This window comes from Cynoglossus semilaevis, chromosome 4 (assembly GCF_000523025.1).
Source record: "Cynoglossus semilaevis isolate Cse_v1.0 chromosome 4, Cse_v1.0, whole genome shotgun sequence".
NCBI lineage: Eukaryota > Metazoa > Chordata > Actinopteri > Pleuronectiformes > Cynoglossidae > Cynoglossus > Cynoglossus semilaevis.
In genome coordinates, this window is record NC_024310.1 from 3,808,817 (window position 1) to 3,828,189 (window position 19,373).

Sequence of the window (19,373 nt, forward strand, 5' to 3'; positions counted from 1 at the left end):
TTCCACTTTTGCTTATAGCTGTTCGAATGGCAAAGCAGTCAGTCACTAACCTGCCAAGTTAACTGGGTTCAGGTTAGTTGAACCCAGTTAGTAAGTCAGGTTAGCTGAGCTTAGGCTAGCCGGGTTAAGTCACATTAGCATCCATTGGCAGCGATAACAGTGTCTGTGTGTGACAGACAAAAACCACAATCGAAACCACCCTGAGACGAGAAAGTCATTCTTACTAACGGACACTTACAGACACTGAGGGGCTTGACGTGGTGCTCGGTGTCGGTGACCGCTGAACGGTGACCAGCGCCATCCCGGCTGCTGCTGCTCACACCCCGGTCACCTCTGAGAAAGATGCCCCGGGACACCACACATTATTTCACACAATAATGACCTCGGTTAAAAAAAAGCGACACCGACTTCCAGTGGTTGTTTCTTTGCTGACTGCTGCTTAGTTTATCCGCTAACGTCAAGTTACACAAAAGCCTAGGTGTGTCCGGAAGTGGGGTTTTCAACATAAAAGATTGTTGGCTCAAGTCTTTAAGTTACAAATTCGAAGGTACAGTTGTTCTTTTAGATGTGTGTGAAATATTGATTTCACGTTTAAAATGGTTTCTGAATTATTTCCAAAAAGGGCAGTTTGAGTTTTTTCTAGATTTTTACAGAAATATGTTTGAAAATTAAACCTCGCATTATCCCAATACCCACAATCACAACCACGAAAAGGGTTTATCTATCAATAGTTGTGATTTATTGCCTAGAAAACATAATTCAAACTACAACTGTACAAAGTTAAATTTATTTGAGGCTAAATAAAATAATCTTTTTATTCGTTGTATGTTTGTTTAGTCCTTAAAATGTTATGAAGTTCATACAACGACGGCGCGAGTTTCTTGCTTGTGCTTTTATTTTGCTAGCATTTCCCTTGTTGTTCTTACACGACTACAGTTCCTCTGACACCAGTGGCCATGCCTTGCTGCTTGTCAGGCACATGCGCATTTAGAAGCAGCTGTCAAATGGGTTTAAGTGACTGACTGACTGACTGTTGAACGAATGCATGTACTATCCGTGCCTGCCTGTGTGTTTATCTGTAAAACAATATTTTGAAGGCTTAGAAATATTATATATTAATCAAATTTCCATTTGTTTTAAAGGGCCACAGTGTGTGGGTCCTCTTCAGGGATGCTGCCCCCTGTCAGGGTTTTAATGGAAATCAAAACTGCAGATAAAGCTGCAGATAAAATTTAAGGAGGGGTTAGCTGAGCCTTAGAGAAGACTGCATTTTTAAAGTAAATAACTTAAAAATAAAATGTGTGTGTGCGCGTGTGTGTGCACCATGTTATTAGATAGGTGACATAAAGCGGCATGAATAATTCAGCACAGTGTTCCTATATGTTTCTGCAGAGTATGTTCAGCAGAAGAACACCTGACCTCACATCTCCTGCTCGCTTTTTTCCCCCCAATCACCCGCGTCTCGTGGGAGATGAGATATGACTGTGGTGGGGTTAAGGTCGGGGGAGGTGTGGTCGTGAGTGCATGTGTGTATGTGTGTGGGTGTGTGAGTGAATGTCAGAGAGTCAGAAAAGGGTCATGACGAAGGTGATGGATGGTGAGATGTTCACATCCCCTGAGGATGTGGACGCCTCCCCGGTGTTGAAACCCGGTCTCCACTACAACTCCTTCTGCTCTTTTCTACTTCCCAGTAAAGGGAACAAATATTCGTCAGGTTTGCAGGCACAGCAGTGGGTGTTGGGGACACAGAGCGCATGAGGCGTAGGCGGGTGTGAAGCTGAGGTCTATACACGGCCTCACTCATTGCATTATCTGGGTCATTGCCTCCTCCAGCTCCTCCTCCTCCTCATCACCCTGTTCTCCCCCATCCTCCCTTCTCCTCTCCATCCTTTGTCTTTATTGATCATCTAATAAGACGCAGCGTTTCTGAGCAAAGTAGAAGAGGATAAAGAAAAAGAAGCTGAATAATCCTGGAAAGAAAACATTTCCATGCAGGTAAAAAAAAAAAAAAAACAGTGATGACTTTGCACTTGTGTTAAAACATATAGTGATACAATTAGAAGACAAAAATCAATTGTGGATGAAGAAGTGAGAGGATGACTAATGACTCCAGGATCCACCCCTCCCTGAGTTTGGGTGTTCCCCTATGAATTATGCATTTTATCCCTTAGCTCTGTTAAAATGATGTAAAGCATAAATATTTTACGACTATCCAGTAGAACTCCCCTCTCTGCTGTTTTGCCAGAGCAAACATTATCTAACTGCATTTTTTAAGAAAAGAAAAGAAAAAGATGAGAGAGTGAAAAGTGCACAGTAATGATGAGGCCAACACAAGGCGGAAATAAGAGAAAGAAAAAAGTCGATTTGTTTTCTCTCCCCCTCCCCCCCTTCCCTGCAGGCAGGTAAAGTAAAGAGACGTGACTAAGCGGAGGTGGAGAGGGTGTGAGGGAAACAAGATTAAGATGAGGATTAGAGAAGAGGATGAGGTTCTTTAAGAGACTTACGGCTGGATAAGAACAATGAGACGGAACACAATCCTGCTTAGAATCAAAGCTGTGCTCTGGAGCAGTGTGTCAGCTCGTCACCTGACACTGCTATACTTGTGGGGACATTATTTTGACAATGACTGTTGTGGGGACTCTTCTTTTGTTTGTGGACATGTGGAAGTTCCCCACAAGGAACACTGTAAGGTTAAGATTTTAGTTGGACTTTAGCATTAGAATAATGGATTAAGCATACTTTTGTAATAGTTAGTTAAGATAAGTGTGTGTGTGTGTACGCGCGCGCGCGCCTTAAGATATGTGTGTGTGTGTCTGTACGCGCGCGCGCGCGCGTGTATTCTCTATGTATAAAATAACCATGATGTCACTGTCTGTTACTGCCATCATGCCATTCAGGTCCACACCCTGATCGTTTCACTCTCCTCCTCTCCATAGCGCTCCAGTCCTCCTAGCGGGCAGCACTGGTAACAACAAGCTAATTTTGGTGATTCGGTGATTTATTTTAAAGCCAACAGGGGGAGGTATGGTCACATTTAATATCAACCCACAGTCGGGAGGGAAATGTATCAAAATATATAATATATAAATAAATATATAATATATATAATATAAAATATATAATACAACGCATATAACAAGTTCTTATAAAACTGGAACTGTATAAAACTATAAAACTGACCATTATCTGCTTTATATATTTTTTATTTATTCATTAAGAAAACAAACAATATAAAAGGACATGCATGTTTTTATGTATTATTATTATTATTTTGCTGTTACTTACCAGAGAAGCTATTAAATCACTACATAGATATATTACTCATTATATTACTTGTTATTCCTCCAACAAAGTAGTAAAAACAGAAGTCAAGTTTACTTAAACATAAACTGAATTTTAAGCCAGTACACAGTTCAGTCTGATGACGTGAAAAATCCTATTCAAAACCTTGAAAGAAAAGTACAGAAAGGGTTCTGTAAATGTTTGGGGCTGTATTTAAGTCTGTAGCCAAGTTACCTGGTTGACGTAGTAGGACTTCTGCATACCACAACGATTGAACTCCCCAGAAGGACATGATAGAAATGCAAATGTATCAGTCAGCAGGTCAGAGTGTTAAGTTAGAGCTCTAAATATGACAAAAAAGAAAGACTTGAAATGGAAGAAAATCAGCTAAAAGTCATAATTTTAGGCTTATTAAGTCATAAAAAATCACTTGTTTAATTTTCCATCTTATCTCAGCAGCCCATAATGAAAAGATGACAGATCAAGGGACTCTTAGAGTCTCTTAGCAACGATGATATGAACTGGAAGAACAGAAGAAGAGAGAGAGAGACGGAGATGACGGCCTTCTCTGCACAGATAAGATGCTATTCTCCCTTCCTGCAAAATTAGTTCATTATAGGAGTGAGAGAGAGTCGTCGCTGAGATTCAAGGTTTCTCTGCGATAAAGAGCGGGAGCAACACCTTGCAGAGAAGAAAAAAAAGAAGAAAATTTTCATTTCCTGTTCTTCAGAGGAAGCAGCCGTATCAGCGGATCAGCAGCAGAGACTCAGGGTTAGGGAGGAAGAAATGAAGAGACCCAGAGAGGAGCGGGACGCAGCCAGTTAAAGAGGTAAATGTCATGGTTTTTGCTGTCAGAATCAGACAGTGACCCTGCGGACGGCTGGAGACTCAGTCAGAAAGGGGAGTTGAAAGATATGTCAGAGAGCTGAGAGCAAAATGGAAAGTCATTGTGAACTGCCAGGACTACAGTGGGCGGGGGGGCAAAGGGTAAATGAAGAAGAAGAAGAAGAAGAAAAAGAAGAAGAAGAATATGAAAAGATATGAGTTGAGTTGATAAAATGAGCTGCAGGTTCTGATGGACTCCTGATAGTAGGGGGTGCTGAGATGACAGGTAGACCAGGAGAAGGAGAAAAGGGGAGGAGAAGAAGGAGGTGGGGGGAGAGAAGGGAGACAGAGGGTGTGCTGCACTGTTTAATATAGATCTACAGTGATAAAGAGAGGCAGAGACACAGGACGTGTCTGTCAGTCGGGGGGTGAGGGAGCTGGGAGGAAATTGCCTCAATAAAACACACACATGTACGAATACACAAACACAAACACACACAAATCCTAATTCTAACCCAAACACTAATTCAATCAGAACTTTTTTTTAAATTCTAACTCCAGTCCTGAAAATACAACCTGACTCAGCGAGGCCACAAAATCCAGTGAATCCAACGTTTTCGATCTTCTGTCTTATTATAATCATGATGATGTTTGTTGTTTTTTATGACAAAAACAGGTGAATATGATATCTCTTTTTCTGCATGTTTTATTTTTGCTCTCATCTTTCAAACACTCTCACTTCCTACTAAAAACAGTCACTGTATTATGAATATTGTAGTGAACAACTTTTACAGTACTGTCTTTAGCCATTATGTCATAACAAGGACAAACTCATATAGAGGTTGTGTTTATTTTGGACAAAATCCTTTAACAAAGAAGACAAGAATACAGAATACAAATGTTTTCACTGTTCAAAATGATTAATAAAAATAACTGAATAAATAATAAAATAAATAAACAAGCATATTTTATACACTGTATCAATCTACTGTGTCTATCCGTGTAACATGTCTGCAGTACGACACCACATCTGTGACGAGCCGTAATTCACTGGCGTGAGCTGACGATCGTCCCTTCATACAATACTATGACTGTGTCCGCTCTTCAACACCAGACTGTCGGCTGTAGCTGCTGATTACTGATTTCAGCTGCAGGATTAATCAGTGATGACAAGGAGGCAGCGTGTTGTACAGCACAGTAAATACACACGGACACACAATCGGACTACACACTGCTACAACAATTGATCAGGACGGGTCTTAATACGGACTGAACATGGTTTGGACCTCAGTCTGAATCAGGCTCTGAGGTATTTCTTAACAAATCTGACCCAGTCCTGATCACTCTCAAGTAAAGTCACAGTACTGCTGCTAGAAGACAGTTTCCTGCTTTAATGATACGACAGGAAGTAGCTGCTATTTCATCCTATAGTCACCAAAGGTGGATGTTGTTGTTTTCGCATATGTCTACAAATATATATGTTTTAGAAAATATTGATATGTTGATATATCAGGATCTTTCATTTCAAGATACCGTATTAATATCCTACAGTACTGTACCGATCTTTCGATTTGTATCTGTATCAATCTGTACTGTATTGATCGAACAGTCAAATATTCATGGCGTTGGAGCCTGTTTTAGTCCTGCCATACCCATCTGTCACTCTGACGACACTCTTCAACAGTCTTAGCCTTCTTTGCTGCATACAAGCCCTGCACCACCCTCACATATTTCAGCCACTCCTAGCTTTATCACACAGTAAAAATCATTTTTATTTTATCTAATGTAAATGTGCAATTAATGGATTGAAACCAAAACATTTCATTGAGATTTTTTTTAAATTTTATTTCCATATATCTTTTCTATTCCATAATATTTCCATATATATTCATTTCTTTATACTATACAGGTGTCTCAATACAGTCTTTATTGACATACATATATTTTTTATGAGCTTAAGAGATGGGAGGGACAGAGAGACAAGGAGGTTAACTACAATTTATAAACTGTTTACAAGACAACAGGAGCTCCATCACATTACAGACACACACACACGTCTCTCACACGCACACACACAAGAGAAACTTCACTCACACATCTGAACATACACACACACACACACAGGAAGTGATCACACACTCACACATCAGTGGCAGGAGTAGACAGGTCTTCACAGGATAGATAACATCAATACCAGACACACATCACATGTAGTTGTACAGTACTCGCCATATTTAACTCCTGCTTCCACAGATGCACGCACACACACACACACACACACACACACACACACACAACACAGTTTTTTGGTAAAACGGAAAAAAAAAGCAGTGATGTTTTTTTTTTTAGTTGGTCGTGAGATGTTATTAGCTCTGATCCATATTTGGTTTTTTTCCTTGTGACACTGATGTCGTAGTGAGTGGGATTAAAAGGTCAAAAGGTCAATAAAATAAATACATGTATAGTATATAAGACATACTATCTTATATTGCAGTTATAGAGTGAATAAACGTCTTGTGTTCTGTCTGTGACTCATTCTGCTACAGACTAACAGTCTAACACACACACACACACACACACACACACACACACACTGACAGCTTCACAGTGTGATGAAGTCATCACAAATCCATCACAGCTCCACAGATGCAATGAACCAATCAGAGGTAAAAACCAAAGAAAGACTATGACAGTTTTGAAAACATTTTCAGAATTATTGACAGAATACGTGAGATATTTTTGGCTTGAGAAACATGTGTAAAAAATATACCTGAATATTTTGCTACATGTTTGTTTTTTGTTTTTTTATTGAATGAGTTGACAACACGATAAAGATTGAGATTAAATGGAAAACCGATAATGTGTTTTTTTTAATTGATTATCATGAGCTTAATTCGGAGAGCGCTAACTGTAACTGTACTTCTCCTTCATACAAACACAGAAAATGTTGTGATTAAAACGCAGCCTCAGCAGTTTCACCTGAAGACGGTTTGGTCACTGCCTGTGTTTTCAGTGAGTTAAATAAAAGTGTGGTTCTGCTCTGAGGTTTCGACACTACAGTAAGGGATTGAAACCAAACGATCCACCATCACCTCCACCTGTAGATCTTAACATAAAAAATTAACCAATAACGTAGATTTATGAAAAGAGGCAGAGATGGTGAAAAGTAGCCCCTTTGTCCAGTAGGTGTGCAGTTTGCCCAGAGGAGGGCACTCTGGGTCAGTGGAGCGGCTCCTTCTTTCAGACAGAGTTTGGTCAGACCGCGTTGGTGATGATGAAGTCTCTGTGGTTTTCACTGCTGGGCTCTGGAGTGATGCTCTTCAGCAGCCGCTGTGAAGACAAAGAGGCAGACGTTCAGTGGGATTTCAGGGCAGTGACCTCAAAACAGACAACAGGAGAGGGAAGTTAAGATAAGATAAGGAGAGGAAAGGAAACAAACTCAAGGAAAGAAGAGGTAGAAAAAAAGAAAAGGAAATGAGGGGAGTGGAGAGGAAAGGAAAGGAACAGAAAAGATTATGGGAGACTACGGGGGAACTTCAAGGCCAACAGACTAATAAACCAAAGCAGAAAAGTAAAAGGTGCTGCAGCAGTACCTGTTTGAATGTTCCCTTGGTAGTGAGCAGGTGGTAAACCATATAGGCAGGTACACAGATAAACGAGGAAACTCCGATGCAGTAGCCCAGAACAGTGGTCCACTGTGAGTACTCATAGTGAAACAACTTTACCTCAGGAGGGAAGGCTAAAAAACTGATGATGATGAACTGGACGTGAGCAGAGAAGAAAGGCAGACGGACCATCACCCATCAGTGTAAATATATATTAAAAAAAACTGTGACTGCAACTTTAGGATACTTTTTTTAATTTAAATGTCTCAGTAACAACTGGAGATTAGTCTCACCAGCAGAAAGCAAGGGCAGATGGCAACCCAACACACCCTCCAAAAGCCTCCTGGGTAAAAACCGAGCATCAGCTGTATGTCATTGCAGAAACGGTTGGTACCTGCAACAACAACAACAACAACAACAACAAAAAACAATCAGGGTAAGTGACACCAAAATAGTGTTAATCCCACATTGATCACATGACTCTCTCAGCCTACCATAAAACCAAGAAACAGCGATGACTTCCAGCAGAACCACAGTGATGACTGCTGGGCCTGTCGCGTACTCTTCAAACAGCTTCACTACAAATGCTCCACCCTGTGAGGGAAGAGGAAGGTGAGAGGGAAGAGAAGGGGTTTAGAATTAACTAGAAAAGTTTTGTTTACAAAAGTTCACACAGGTTGGTAATTAAGAATAGAAAAGTTTTTGTTTACAAAAGTTCACACAGGTTGTTTACCACTGTGACAGTTTTTTTTTTACACTTTTTATTTGTTTTCGATACCGATATGTATTTTTTTATTTGTTTTCGATACCGATATGTGCAGTTGTTTTCCCCAAAACTGCGGTAAACGTCTCTTGTCCCCACAGGTAATTCCAGTTTATTTAATAATAATTAATAATTAATAATAATTTGAACTTTATTGACCCCACACTTTGGGAACTTCTAGTGTTAACAGATCTGCTGCAACAGGCTGCCCCATGCAGGCGCCAAGTACGTGGTTCCTCTGGGAATCAAACCCATGACTGCCTGCTTTTTGCTCCTGAGGCAGGAGTGTTAAGCACACAGTGTGTGTTATCGGGTTTCCGAGGAGAAAAAAAGGGACATAATTGTGCTAATATCGGGCTGATAACATCACAAATAGCAGACGGCTCATTGTTTATCTGTGAGAACAGCAGATGTTTGGTCTGATGGCTTTCAAACACATTATTGTTTGTTGTTTTATAACTACAGTGATGATGTCACATTTGTTTGTTTAACCTACGTATGTGAGTGTGGATAGAGCTCCGAGGTAGCAAACGCACACCAGGCCCAAGACAAACCACTCTCGTCTCTTGGCCAGTAGATGAGGGAACTCGTCCAACATAGCTGTGATCACACCCTCCAACCCTGCGAACTGACGAGAGCAAACAAAGACGTGAGTATGTTTGAAGTACCAGTCACAGCAGAGTCAAAGTTTCTGAACCCAGAACAAACATCCAGAGAAGTCCAGGAGACAAAATAATAGAACACGCGACTTCAGATTTGAAGTAATATCCTCAGTCATAAAGTGAGGAGCCCAGAGACACTGATGCTGATCGTGAACTGATTATCGTTGTGCGATAAGAGCCCCACAGGTCTCTCCAGCTGGCTGCCTCGCAGCCAATAAAACACAGAATTATGAAGACAAGATCGCCACACAACGGTGATACGAGAGTCCTATCATAGTGTTTCTGTGGATTGTTATCCAAATAAACCTGTGAAACCAAATCATAGTCCTCAGCCTTATGGAAAAGTGGGAACAAAGGTGTGAGTGTGTGAGAAAGTGTGCCACATAAATAAGGCTGATGGGAGCAGCGGTTTGAACGTTTACATGTTTTTAGCCACCATCTAGCGTACCGTGCTGTCAAGTCCTAACATGATGATCATGAGGAAGAAGATGATGGAGAAGAAAGTGGCAGCAGGCATGTTGGCTATCGCTTCTGCATAAATGATGAAGAGCAGACTTGGACCTGTAAAAACAGAGAGGACATGGATGTTAAAAATCTAATTCACTGATGGACTCCACTTGGTTATGAACGTGTCCTTCAATGAGAAAGAATTAATCAATAATATTGAATTGTTTCTTGCCAGCATCCTTGGCCACAGTGTCTACTTCCTGTTTCCTCATCTCAGCCATGTATCCCAGCACTGTGAAGATGACGAAGCCTGACAGAAAGCTGGTCAGACAGTTGACGGAGCTGGTGACCAAGGCATCTCTGAGTGGGAGTGGGACAAAGTGGTCCAAATAAAGTAAAAAAAAATAAAATTCATTTTAAAAGTGACATTAAAAGTGACAAATGAAAATACAATATTAAACTATATGTTTTTGGATGTGAACTTTTTCCATTTACACGGCCAACAGTGTTGCCTGGTGTTTGTACAATAATTTGGCCCTTTGTACGATGTATATAATAATAATAAAAAAATAACTATAGTGACTATAATAATTAACTTATTATAGTTATAATTAAAGAAAAATAGTAAAACGGTAATTTATTGTCTCATTTTTCAGGCTCTATATATCAACCAAACAAATATTAACAAAACAAAAAAAAAACTCCCCAGAAAACATCCTCACTTGTAGCAGTTGTTATGAAATGGGTTGTAGCTGGCAAAAGCCAGGAGGACCCCAAAGCCTGGACCCAGAGAGAAGAAGATCTGAGCGGCAGCATCGATCCACACCTGACAGACGACACAGAGTGATGAGGTCAGACAGGGATCGAGAAAAAAAAAATCAGTTTATTGATGCATTGAAGTGACTCACTGTAGTACTTAGTAGTTTCTCCCAGTCAGGTTTGAGGTAGAAGACCACTCCCCTCCAGGCTCCGGGCAGTGTGGCCCCACGGATTAGTAAGACAAACAGGACCAGGTAGGGGAAGGTAGCAGTCACCCAGACCACCTGGTGGACAAGAACATCATGTGAAAATAAACTTTCAGGATTTATTCATTCAGACACAGAAGAAACTTGAAGAATCCTTGAAGAACTTGAAGAAATAATTCCAAAACTGGGAAAAGAGACAAAGCTAGAAGAAACTTGAAGAATCCTGTTTAAAAGAAACTAATTCCAAAACTGGGAAAAGAGACAAATTACACTGATTCCATCAGACCGTCGCTCCACTCGTTACCTTTCCGGACATCTTGACTCCCTTCCAGATGCTGAAGTAGACGATGGTGAAGATGAAGAGCAGGCAGAGGGCTAGCTGCCAGCTAACAGAGCCAAGCTGGTGCAGACCTGGAGAGAGGTGGACCTGCAACACCTGCCGTCTGGACGGGGAGGAGGGTGTGAGTGAGAGGGTCAGCGAGGGAAATAAGGAACAAGGAAATGTAAGGTTGACATTAAATGGTGTGGAGAAGGATCGTGGGGTGAGGAAGTACAGAAGATTCAAACATATATATATTTAAAGCAAAGCAACATAAGTGTCATCAGAACATAATAATTCAGACGTTTGAATAAGTAGTAAAAGATGTTCAGACTTTCTGGTTCCAAACCTTTCCAAAGACTTTACTGTTGCTCTGAGACCAACTACGTTCAACACGTTTTTTAAATCACTGTAATGAGACTCACCCCGGGGGGACGGAGAAAATAATACATCACTTACAGCAAACTTTTCTGAACTTGTCACATTTCTGAGTCAATATTTTTAAGTTCCTTCGACAATAGTGTAATAACTTGGAACTGTGAGGTTTGGAACCGGCCAAGAGGCCGCGCGCGGTCTCCAAAACAGGAAGTTCTGGCGCCAGAGTGAGTTGAGGAGTTCTGTCACATTACAACACATAATTGGAAAAGTGATCGCTGAATAAAGCCAGGACCAGTGGGCAGATGGAGACGCGGTCATGGGAGCAGCTGATAAGAGCGGTGCAGAGGAGAATTAGACGGAAGCTGGAATTCAAATGACACAGAAGTCTGTCCCAGCTGATCTGACCGTCCAACTGATTTCAGTCATTTGACTGCACCAAGTGCTGACAACGTGCTTATCTAGAACTAAAGTGTTAAGTCCAGGTCACCAATGATTATCTGACTTAACTTTCTTAACTGAACTGAACTTATTAACACCTTCAAAAACTTTCACAGGACTGGAAACACATCGACTTCCCATGAACTTATACTAAAGTACGCAGTTATCTAATAACCTCTAGGTCGTTCATTTTAGGCATGAGGGTCTCGGAGTAGGGGGCGGGACCCTTCAAATGGTGTGGAGCTATTTGAAGGGAAATTAATTGTGATTTCAACATTTGTCTTTGTTTGTAGGAGAACTACACCCATATTTACATTTACTATGTTTGTTTAATAAAACTGCAGTTTTGTAGAAATGAAGTGTTTTTCAATAAATTCTGTGGAATTTTGGAGTAGAAACTGTGAATATATCGATGTGGGGGTGGTTGGGGGAGGATGGGGGGGAACTCAGTTCTGTTTCCTCTTTCCCACCTGTGCTGCAGGTTGATAAAGTCCGATCTTTCTCCCCCTCACTCTTCCCCTCTTTGTCCCCACATCCGACTTACATGCACTTACATATAGAACTCCTCGGCCGGCGAGGTGGAGGAGTTGGACCACGTCACGTTGGAATCTGTGGACATGTAGCGGTTACAGTTGGCAGTGTTCCACTTGTTGGTACAGGTGGACCAGGGCAGAGTGGACCGGAAGGATGAGAGCAGGTAATACAGGGCCCAGGCCATGATGGTGTTGTAGTAGAAGGCGATGTAGAGGGCGATGATGCAGATGGCGAAGCCGATTCCTGGATGGAAGGAAGAGGATAGTTTCAGGTGAAGACTCTCACGTACATCACATTCCTGAGCTCATTAGTTTGAATTAGGGAATCGTTATCATCATTAGGTTTCACAAAGACTAAAGTTATGAACAAACTGTACGTGACAGCCGTCCATCACTCCCATGATGCTACAGTATCTCACACTACACGGTGTTTGTTGAGGAAGTGGTTGACATTTGTGAGTAACAAACATTTGAATCCCGTTAAATGTCTGGCATTTGGCATCGAAATGTGACGAAGTGTCATCAGAACATAATAATTCAGACGTTTGAATAAGTAGTAAAAGATGTTCAGACTTTCTGGTTCCAAACCTTTCCAAAGACTTTACTGTTGCTCTGAGACCAACTACGTTCAACACGTTTTTTAAATCACTGTAATGAGACTCACCCCGGGGGGACGGAGAAAATAATACATCACTCACAGCAAACTTTTCTGAACTTGTCACATTTCTGAGTCAATATTTTTAAGTTCCTTCGACAATAGTGTAATAACTTGGAACTGTGAGGTTTGGAACCGGCCAAGAGGCCGCGCGCGGTCTCCAAAACAGGAAGTTCTGGCGCCAGAGTGAGTTGAGGAGTTCTGTCACATTACAACACATAATTGGAAAAGTGATCGCTGAATAAAGCCAGGACCAGTGGGCAGATGGAGACGCGGTCATGGGAGCAGCTGATAAGAGCGGTGCAGAGGAGAATTAGACGGAAGCTGGAATTCAAATGACACAGAAGTCTGTCCCAGCTGATCTGACCGTCCAACTGATTTCAGTCATTTGACTGCACCAAGTGCTGACAACGTGCTTATCTAGAACTAAAGTGTTAAGTCCAGGTCACCAATGATTATCTGACTTAACTTTCTTAACTGAACTGAACTTATTAACACCTTCAAAAACTTTCACAGGACTGGAAACACATCGACTTCCCATGAACTTATACTAAAGTACGCAGTTATCTAATAACCTCTAGGTCGTTCATTTTAGGCATGAGGGTCTCGGAGTAGGGGGCGGGACCCTTCAAATGGTGTGGAGCTATTTGAAGGGAAATTAATTGTGATTTCAACATTTGTCTTTGTTTGTAGGAGAACTACAGGGAAATTAATTGTGATTTCAATATTTGTCTTTGTTTGTAGGAGAACTACACCCATATTTACATTTACTATGTTTGTTTAATAAAACTGCAGTTTTGTAGAAATGAAGTGTTTTTCAATAAATTCTGTGGAATTTTGGAGTAGAAACTGTGAATATATCGATGTGGGGGTGGTTGGGGGAGGATGGGGGGGAACTCAGTTCTGTTTCCTCTTTCCCACCTGTGCTGCAGGTTGATAAAGTCCGATCTTTCTCCCCCTCACTCTTCCCCTCTTTGTCCCCACATCCGACTTACATGCACTTACATATAGAACTCCTCGGCCGGCGAGGTGGAGGAGTTGGACCACGTCACGTTGGAATCTGTGGACATGTAGCGGTTACAGTTGGCAGTGTTCCACTTGTTGGTACAGGTGGACCAGGGCAGAGTGGACCGGAAGGATGAGAGCAGGTAATACAGGGCCCAGGCCATGATGGTGTTGTAGTAGAAGGCGATGTAGAGGGCGATGATGCAGATGGCGAAGCCGATTCCTGGATGGAAGGAAGAGGATAGTTTCAGGTGAAGACTCTCACGTACATCACATTCCTGAGCTCATTAGTTTGAATTAGGGAATCGTTATCATCATTAGGTTTCACAAAGACTAAAGTTATGAACAAACTGTACGTGACAGCCGTCCATCACTCCCATGATGCTACAGTATCTCACACTACACGGTGTTTGTTGAGGAAGTGGTTGACATTTGTGAGTAACAAACATTTGAATCCCGTTAAATGTCTGGCATTTGGCATCGAAATGTGACGATTTCCATAACAGACAGCTGCGTGCTCTTTGACTAGATTGGTGAGATGTAAGGCATGTTCCTCAAGGAGAAGTGGAGGATGAGAAGGTTAAATGAGATGAGACTCACAGACTGACAGTTTGGCACAGTCACACTTTGGATTTCTTCTGCTGCTGTAACTTTTTTGTTTTTTTAAGAAGAGCTTGAGACAGTTTTCTTCAGCTTTGGTTTTTTAAGTACTCCTCTTTTATTACTTATTACGTATTATTTTTTTATATTTATTTATTTATTCATTAAACCTACTCCTAATCCCTTTATTACCTTTGAAGATTGGGCAAATGTACTTCCAGATGGAAATGCAGCCGCTCCGATGGAACTGACCCAGAGCCAGCTCCATGTAGAAGAGTGGAACTCCTCCGAACACTGCCATCAACAGGTAGGGCAGCAGAAAAGCACCTGGGCGAGACACAGTGGGGGAAATATGTATGGGAATCAGTGACAGAAAATAATGGTGTAAAATAACAAAGTTAATGATTAATGTGGAAAATTGGAAGCTGGAATAATAATAAAAAAAAAAGTTCCAAGAATTATAGAATAGTTGAACCATCTACTACACCACTGGGGGCAAACGTAGTCTCCACAGCTCTTCCAGTGACCTACAACCAACAAGTACTCAGGAACATTAAACAGCTTTCAGTGTAAATCATTTCATTTTATAAGAACCTTATCATTTTTACAACACTGGACCATTCACTTACAACAACACGGTATTGTTCCCTCACTTTAAATCACTCTGTGTTCTTTGGAACTGCAGGGAATAAATTCTACACTGACTAATCAGCGCTGTTACACTGTTGGCTTTAGTGCAGGATGTGTAAAAGTGAAGAAGGGGGGGTTTGGGAAAAGCAAACAGACAAGATGTAGAGCAGCAGGACGACAGTCGGGTCTCAGGACTCTCTGTCGGGAGTTTGATTTCACACCGCTTTCATTTTATGTCCCGATCAGATTATACAACTTATTTTATGTGCGTGAATGCATGCACGTAGCCAAGGGCGGCGGTGTACAGCGTGCGTGTGTGTGTGTGACACTGGGTGACATGGAAGCCAAGATAAGGGTTGATTGAGCAGCTGCTCGGGAGACAGGTTATTAAGTAAGGTGAAAGAGACTGCAGGGGCTCTCATAAAAAGCACAATTAATACTGTCGCCTCTATCAAGTGTCTCCCCGTCTCCATCTCTACCTCGCTCTGCCGGGCACACACTGAACACAGGAAATTGCAAAAATGTTATTATTGCAAATTCAATAAATGTGGACGGGGAGGCCCTGTTTGGTGCAAGGTGAGGACTGCAGCGACACACAGGTGGAGCCCACACATTTAATGGCTTTTCAAAACAATGCTCACAACTCCAGACAGGAGGAAGTCTTTATTTGTAACATTTTTTAGCTTTTTAGCTTGAGTTGTGTTGTTTTACAAATGGACGCCACTTTAATTTAAATAAAACTAAAAAGTAAAGCTGCTGATTCCAATCATGTTGTTCATATTTGTCTGAATGAAGTAATGACAACAACAACGACAACAACAACGACAACAACAACTGTCTTCAGTTTACAAAAAAAAGAAAAGTGAAAAAAAGGGAGTGTAGAATTTGCTCTTGCCCCACATTTTTATACTCACTGGTAATATTTACTCTAAGACAAAGTGTCAGTTACATTAGTAATTTAAGGATTAAAGATTAACTAAATTAAACAGAAAAAGACATGAAATGATGCTGTAATTAATGAATACGACTACAGTACAGTTTAGTAACTAAACAATGACAAAGACTGATTCTTTTTCACTGTCGATGTAAAGATCGACTGTATAAACATTCCCTTCACTGTCAATTGTTAATGTAAAGATCGACTGTATAAACATTCCTCAGAATATTTTTCAGAGGTGGTTAGGACAATATTTAAATTTCAATTCTAGTATTTCAGTTTTGTCTCTAAGTTCATTGAGACAAAACTGAAATATTTCTAAGTTCATTGAGACAAAACTGAAATACTGAAATAAAACTGTAAAGATAAAACCTGACTTAATTATGTTAATCCTGACAAACACGCACGAGAACTCAGACATAAAACTTTGAACATTGAACCCCTCCTGTCTCCTCACCTCCTCCGTTCTGGTAGCAGATGTACGGAAAGCGCCAGACGTTCCCCAGGTCCACGGCGTAGCCGATTACGGACAGCAGGAAGTCCATCTTCTTGCTCCAGGTTTCTCTGGGCCTCTCCAAGCTGGTCTGCTGGACCACCAGAGTCCTGAAGGTCCCCAAAGGCAGAGGGGATCCACTTCCAGCAACAGGACCAGAGGTTGGACCCCCAGGGCAATCCCCAGTCCCTGGTGGAGTAGATGCAGTGAAACCATTGGAAACCTGCTGTCCAGAGTTTGAGGTCAGGCTCTTGGGTCCCTTCTCTGCCAGACCATCGGCCAGCATCAGCTTTCCATTTTCCTGCTGTGTCTCCACCTCTTCCTCCCCAAACTGCTCTCCCTCTTTGACCTTGTCTCCTTCTTTCTCTGCCTTGTCCTCTGAAAACGTGTTCATCATCATCGTTTCTTTTGTCTCCATTGGAATGCTGAGGTTGTTTTGGCGAGGGTGGTTAGGGGTGGATGGAGGATTTCAGTGACAGTGAAGGGAATGTGGTCAAGGTACCTGATATGGTGCCCATTAGGGGAACAGAGAGAGTGAGAGGACTGACCTGTGGGGGAGAAGGACTCGTGCGGGGGGGGAAACACCAGACTGTTCTTGGACAGGTAGAGGAGAAACAGGGGAGAGGAGAGAGGAAGATGGGGCCGGGATAAGGGGACGTGTGTGAATGTTGGAGAGAAGGGTAACGCGTTGAGCAAGAGGGAGTCAGAGGGAGAGCTCGGAGGGAAATCCAAGGGAATTTCAAAGGTTATGTGGTGAAGAAGGGAGTAAAATGAATCTTGGATGTGACGCTCAGAAACTGCAACAAAGAAGGAGAACGTGTACAAATTAGTGCCAAGAATATTTGGCTTCTACTTTCTAACACATCTATAAAAGTTGGGAGTAAATATTTGTTTTTATATTTTGATAAAACATAACTGCTTGTCTTACTGTGTGTGAAACCTACTGTTTAAACCTGAATAAAAGACCGTTTGAAACAAACAAGAAAAGGAAACATTCTTCTCACGTTTCCACTACGACCGCACAGGTTTATCTCAGAACACGCTGATTTACGAAGCGTTGTCTCGAGTTTCTCATTTCACATCAACCTAAGTTGCATAACGTGATATCTGATCTGTGGGCAATTTGAGAAAACTCATGAAAACTTTTCAACGAAAGCAGATAGAAAGCAGAATTAAGCCCCGTGTAAAAAGACAAAAAACTTTGAATAGCAGAAATTAACAGAATTTTAATTTTTTTTGGTAAAAAAAAGTCTATTCCTAAATCTGTAACTTTCGTGCAACTTAAAGTTGATCGACTGACCTCAAGTAAGACAGCAGACATTAATGACGTTTCTACAGACCTCAGTCATTATGTTAATACTCTAGGACATTAACTTAATCACATTAACTTTACATTAACGTGTCTATTAGGGTGACTTTGTGAGGGACCAGTGAGTTCACAATTGTTCTGCACAAGTTTTACAGAACCAGGAGGAGATGATTTGAAGTACCCTGTACAGAAATAGGATTAAAGAATGCCGTCACCATGTGAGTGACCATGTGAGTAACCATGTGAACGTGCGGATCCACATGTTTATAGTTCCAGTTTTTTTACTGTAGGAAAAACTCCATTTTCTGTTTTTCTTAATTGAGAGCGAGCGTACGGCACTTTGACTGATCACGACGTTTCCCTCCACACTGACAAGTGAAAACAACACAACAAAGATGTTGCCTGTCCTGAGTCTGGACCCAGAATTAACAGAGAAACAAGGGTAAAGCAACAAAAACATCTGTTTCATACAAACTACACCGACTTCCTGATGAAAGCAATTATCATTTCGCTGTCTCAGCAGTGGCTTTATTTCCCATGTGAGTCTTCACTTAAAACCACAGCAAACTTCTACAGCAGAGATGTTTACCTTATCAAACGCTTTCAGTCAAATTCAAACTAATACTAGTAGTTGTTTGAATATGACTGAAGTACTGGTAAAAAAAACTATTACTTTTTAAAAACATTATGATTTTGTTATGCCCGCAGGTTTTTTCTTTTTTTTTTTTTTTACTACCAAGTGTAGTCATAAACGCCCGTGCTCAAACAGCAGTGCACAAAGAAAAGCAAACAGCCACTGATAAGACTTCTATAGCAGTAGAACCAATGAAGATAAAAAGAAACTAGAAACTATACGTATAACACACTATGAGCACATGAAACGAAACAATGGGAAAAAAAATTCACTTCTTTGTTTTAAGGTTACAAAACCTTTAAACTGTTATTTTTTTTACACAATATTAAGCAGCACAGTGTAATTTTTTTACACAATATTAAGCAGCACAGTAGTATAAAACTGGATTGAATGTAAAATGCTTTCACAAGATGAAAGCACAAGTGGAGTTTCTGCAAATTTAAAGGACAGGCAATGCAATATAAATTTGTTATGTAGAAGAAACAAATGTAAGTAGTAATCTCTACGTTTGCTTAAAGAAAATCCACAGGCAAAGAATAATAACCTATGAGTTAAATATATTAAAAATATGAATGTGTCCACATGCAAACATTACCTTCAGGGAGGATGGAAGAATTATTCAAACTGCTGCAGATTGTAGCCCAAACTTTTAGAATATTCCCAGTGTGCTGCACAAAGTTGCCAAAGAAACAACACGCTCTAGCTCATCATGACACAGTGTTTGCCCATCGAGCTCTCCCACCTCTCTCATTCTCCCTCTCTCTCTCACTCTCACTCCCCTGTTGCCCTTCTCTCACTGATTTTCAGCCACACATACACACACACACACACACAGAGTCACCGACAGCCACGCACACATACAATACGTAGAGATGGACCAGATGAGTGACAGA

The 19,373-nt window shown here is 41.1% G+C and overlaps 1 protein-coding gene and 1 long non-coding RNA gene across 4 annotated transcripts in view; one reads left to right on the top strand and one right to left on the bottom strand.

Moving 5' to 3' along the window:
- Nucleotides 1-3,494: 3,494 nt before the first annotated feature.
- On the top strand, nucleotides 3,495-6,423 carry LOC112486947 (uncharacterized). The gene is made up of 2 exons (XR_003049576.1): nucleotides 3,495-4,111; nucleotides 5,125-6,423. It is a non-coding gene; the product is annotated as an uncharacterized LOC112486947 (long non-coding RNA).
- The window catches only part of slc6a4a (solute carrier family 6 member 4a), a 15,215-nt gene continuing 1,788 nt past the window's right edge, over nucleotides 5,947-19,373 (bottom strand). For 2 of the 3 annotated variants that reach the window (XM_017031817.2, XM_025055078.1), the window contains exons 2-14: nucleotides 16,502-17,334; nucleotides 14,670-14,804; nucleotides 13,878-14,100; nucleotides 10,854-10,992; nucleotides 10,493-10,627; nucleotides 10,307-10,410; nucleotides 9,817-9,944; nucleotides 9,586-9,698; nucleotides 8,972-9,103; nucleotides 8,207-8,306; nucleotides 8,006-8,106; nucleotides 7,701-7,868; nucleotides 5,947-7,437 (exon numbers count right to left, since the gene is read on the bottom strand). In XM_017031817.2, the coding sequence (XP_016887306.1) occupies nucleotides 7,363-7,437; nucleotides 7,701-7,868; nucleotides 8,006-8,106; nucleotides 8,207-8,306; nucleotides 8,972-9,103; nucleotides 9,586-9,698; nucleotides 9,817-9,944; nucleotides 10,307-10,410; nucleotides 10,493-10,627; nucleotides 10,854-10,992; nucleotides 13,878-14,100; nucleotides 14,670-14,804; nucleotides 16,502-16,955 (2,007 nt within the window). In that variant the 5' untranslated portion in view covers nucleotides 16,956-17,334 and the 3' untranslated portion in view covers nucleotides 5,947-7,362. Of the gene's footprint in view, nucleotides 7,438-7,700; nucleotides 7,869-8,005; nucleotides 8,107-8,206; nucleotides 8,307-8,971; nucleotides 9,104-9,585; nucleotides 9,699-9,816; nucleotides 9,945-10,306; nucleotides 10,411-10,492; nucleotides 10,628-10,853; nucleotides 10,993-13,877; nucleotides 14,101-14,669; nucleotides 14,805-16,501; nucleotides 17,335-19,075; nucleotides 19,260-19,373 lie in introns of those variants that run through there. The other variant, XM_008308644.3, reaches the window with a different exon arrangement.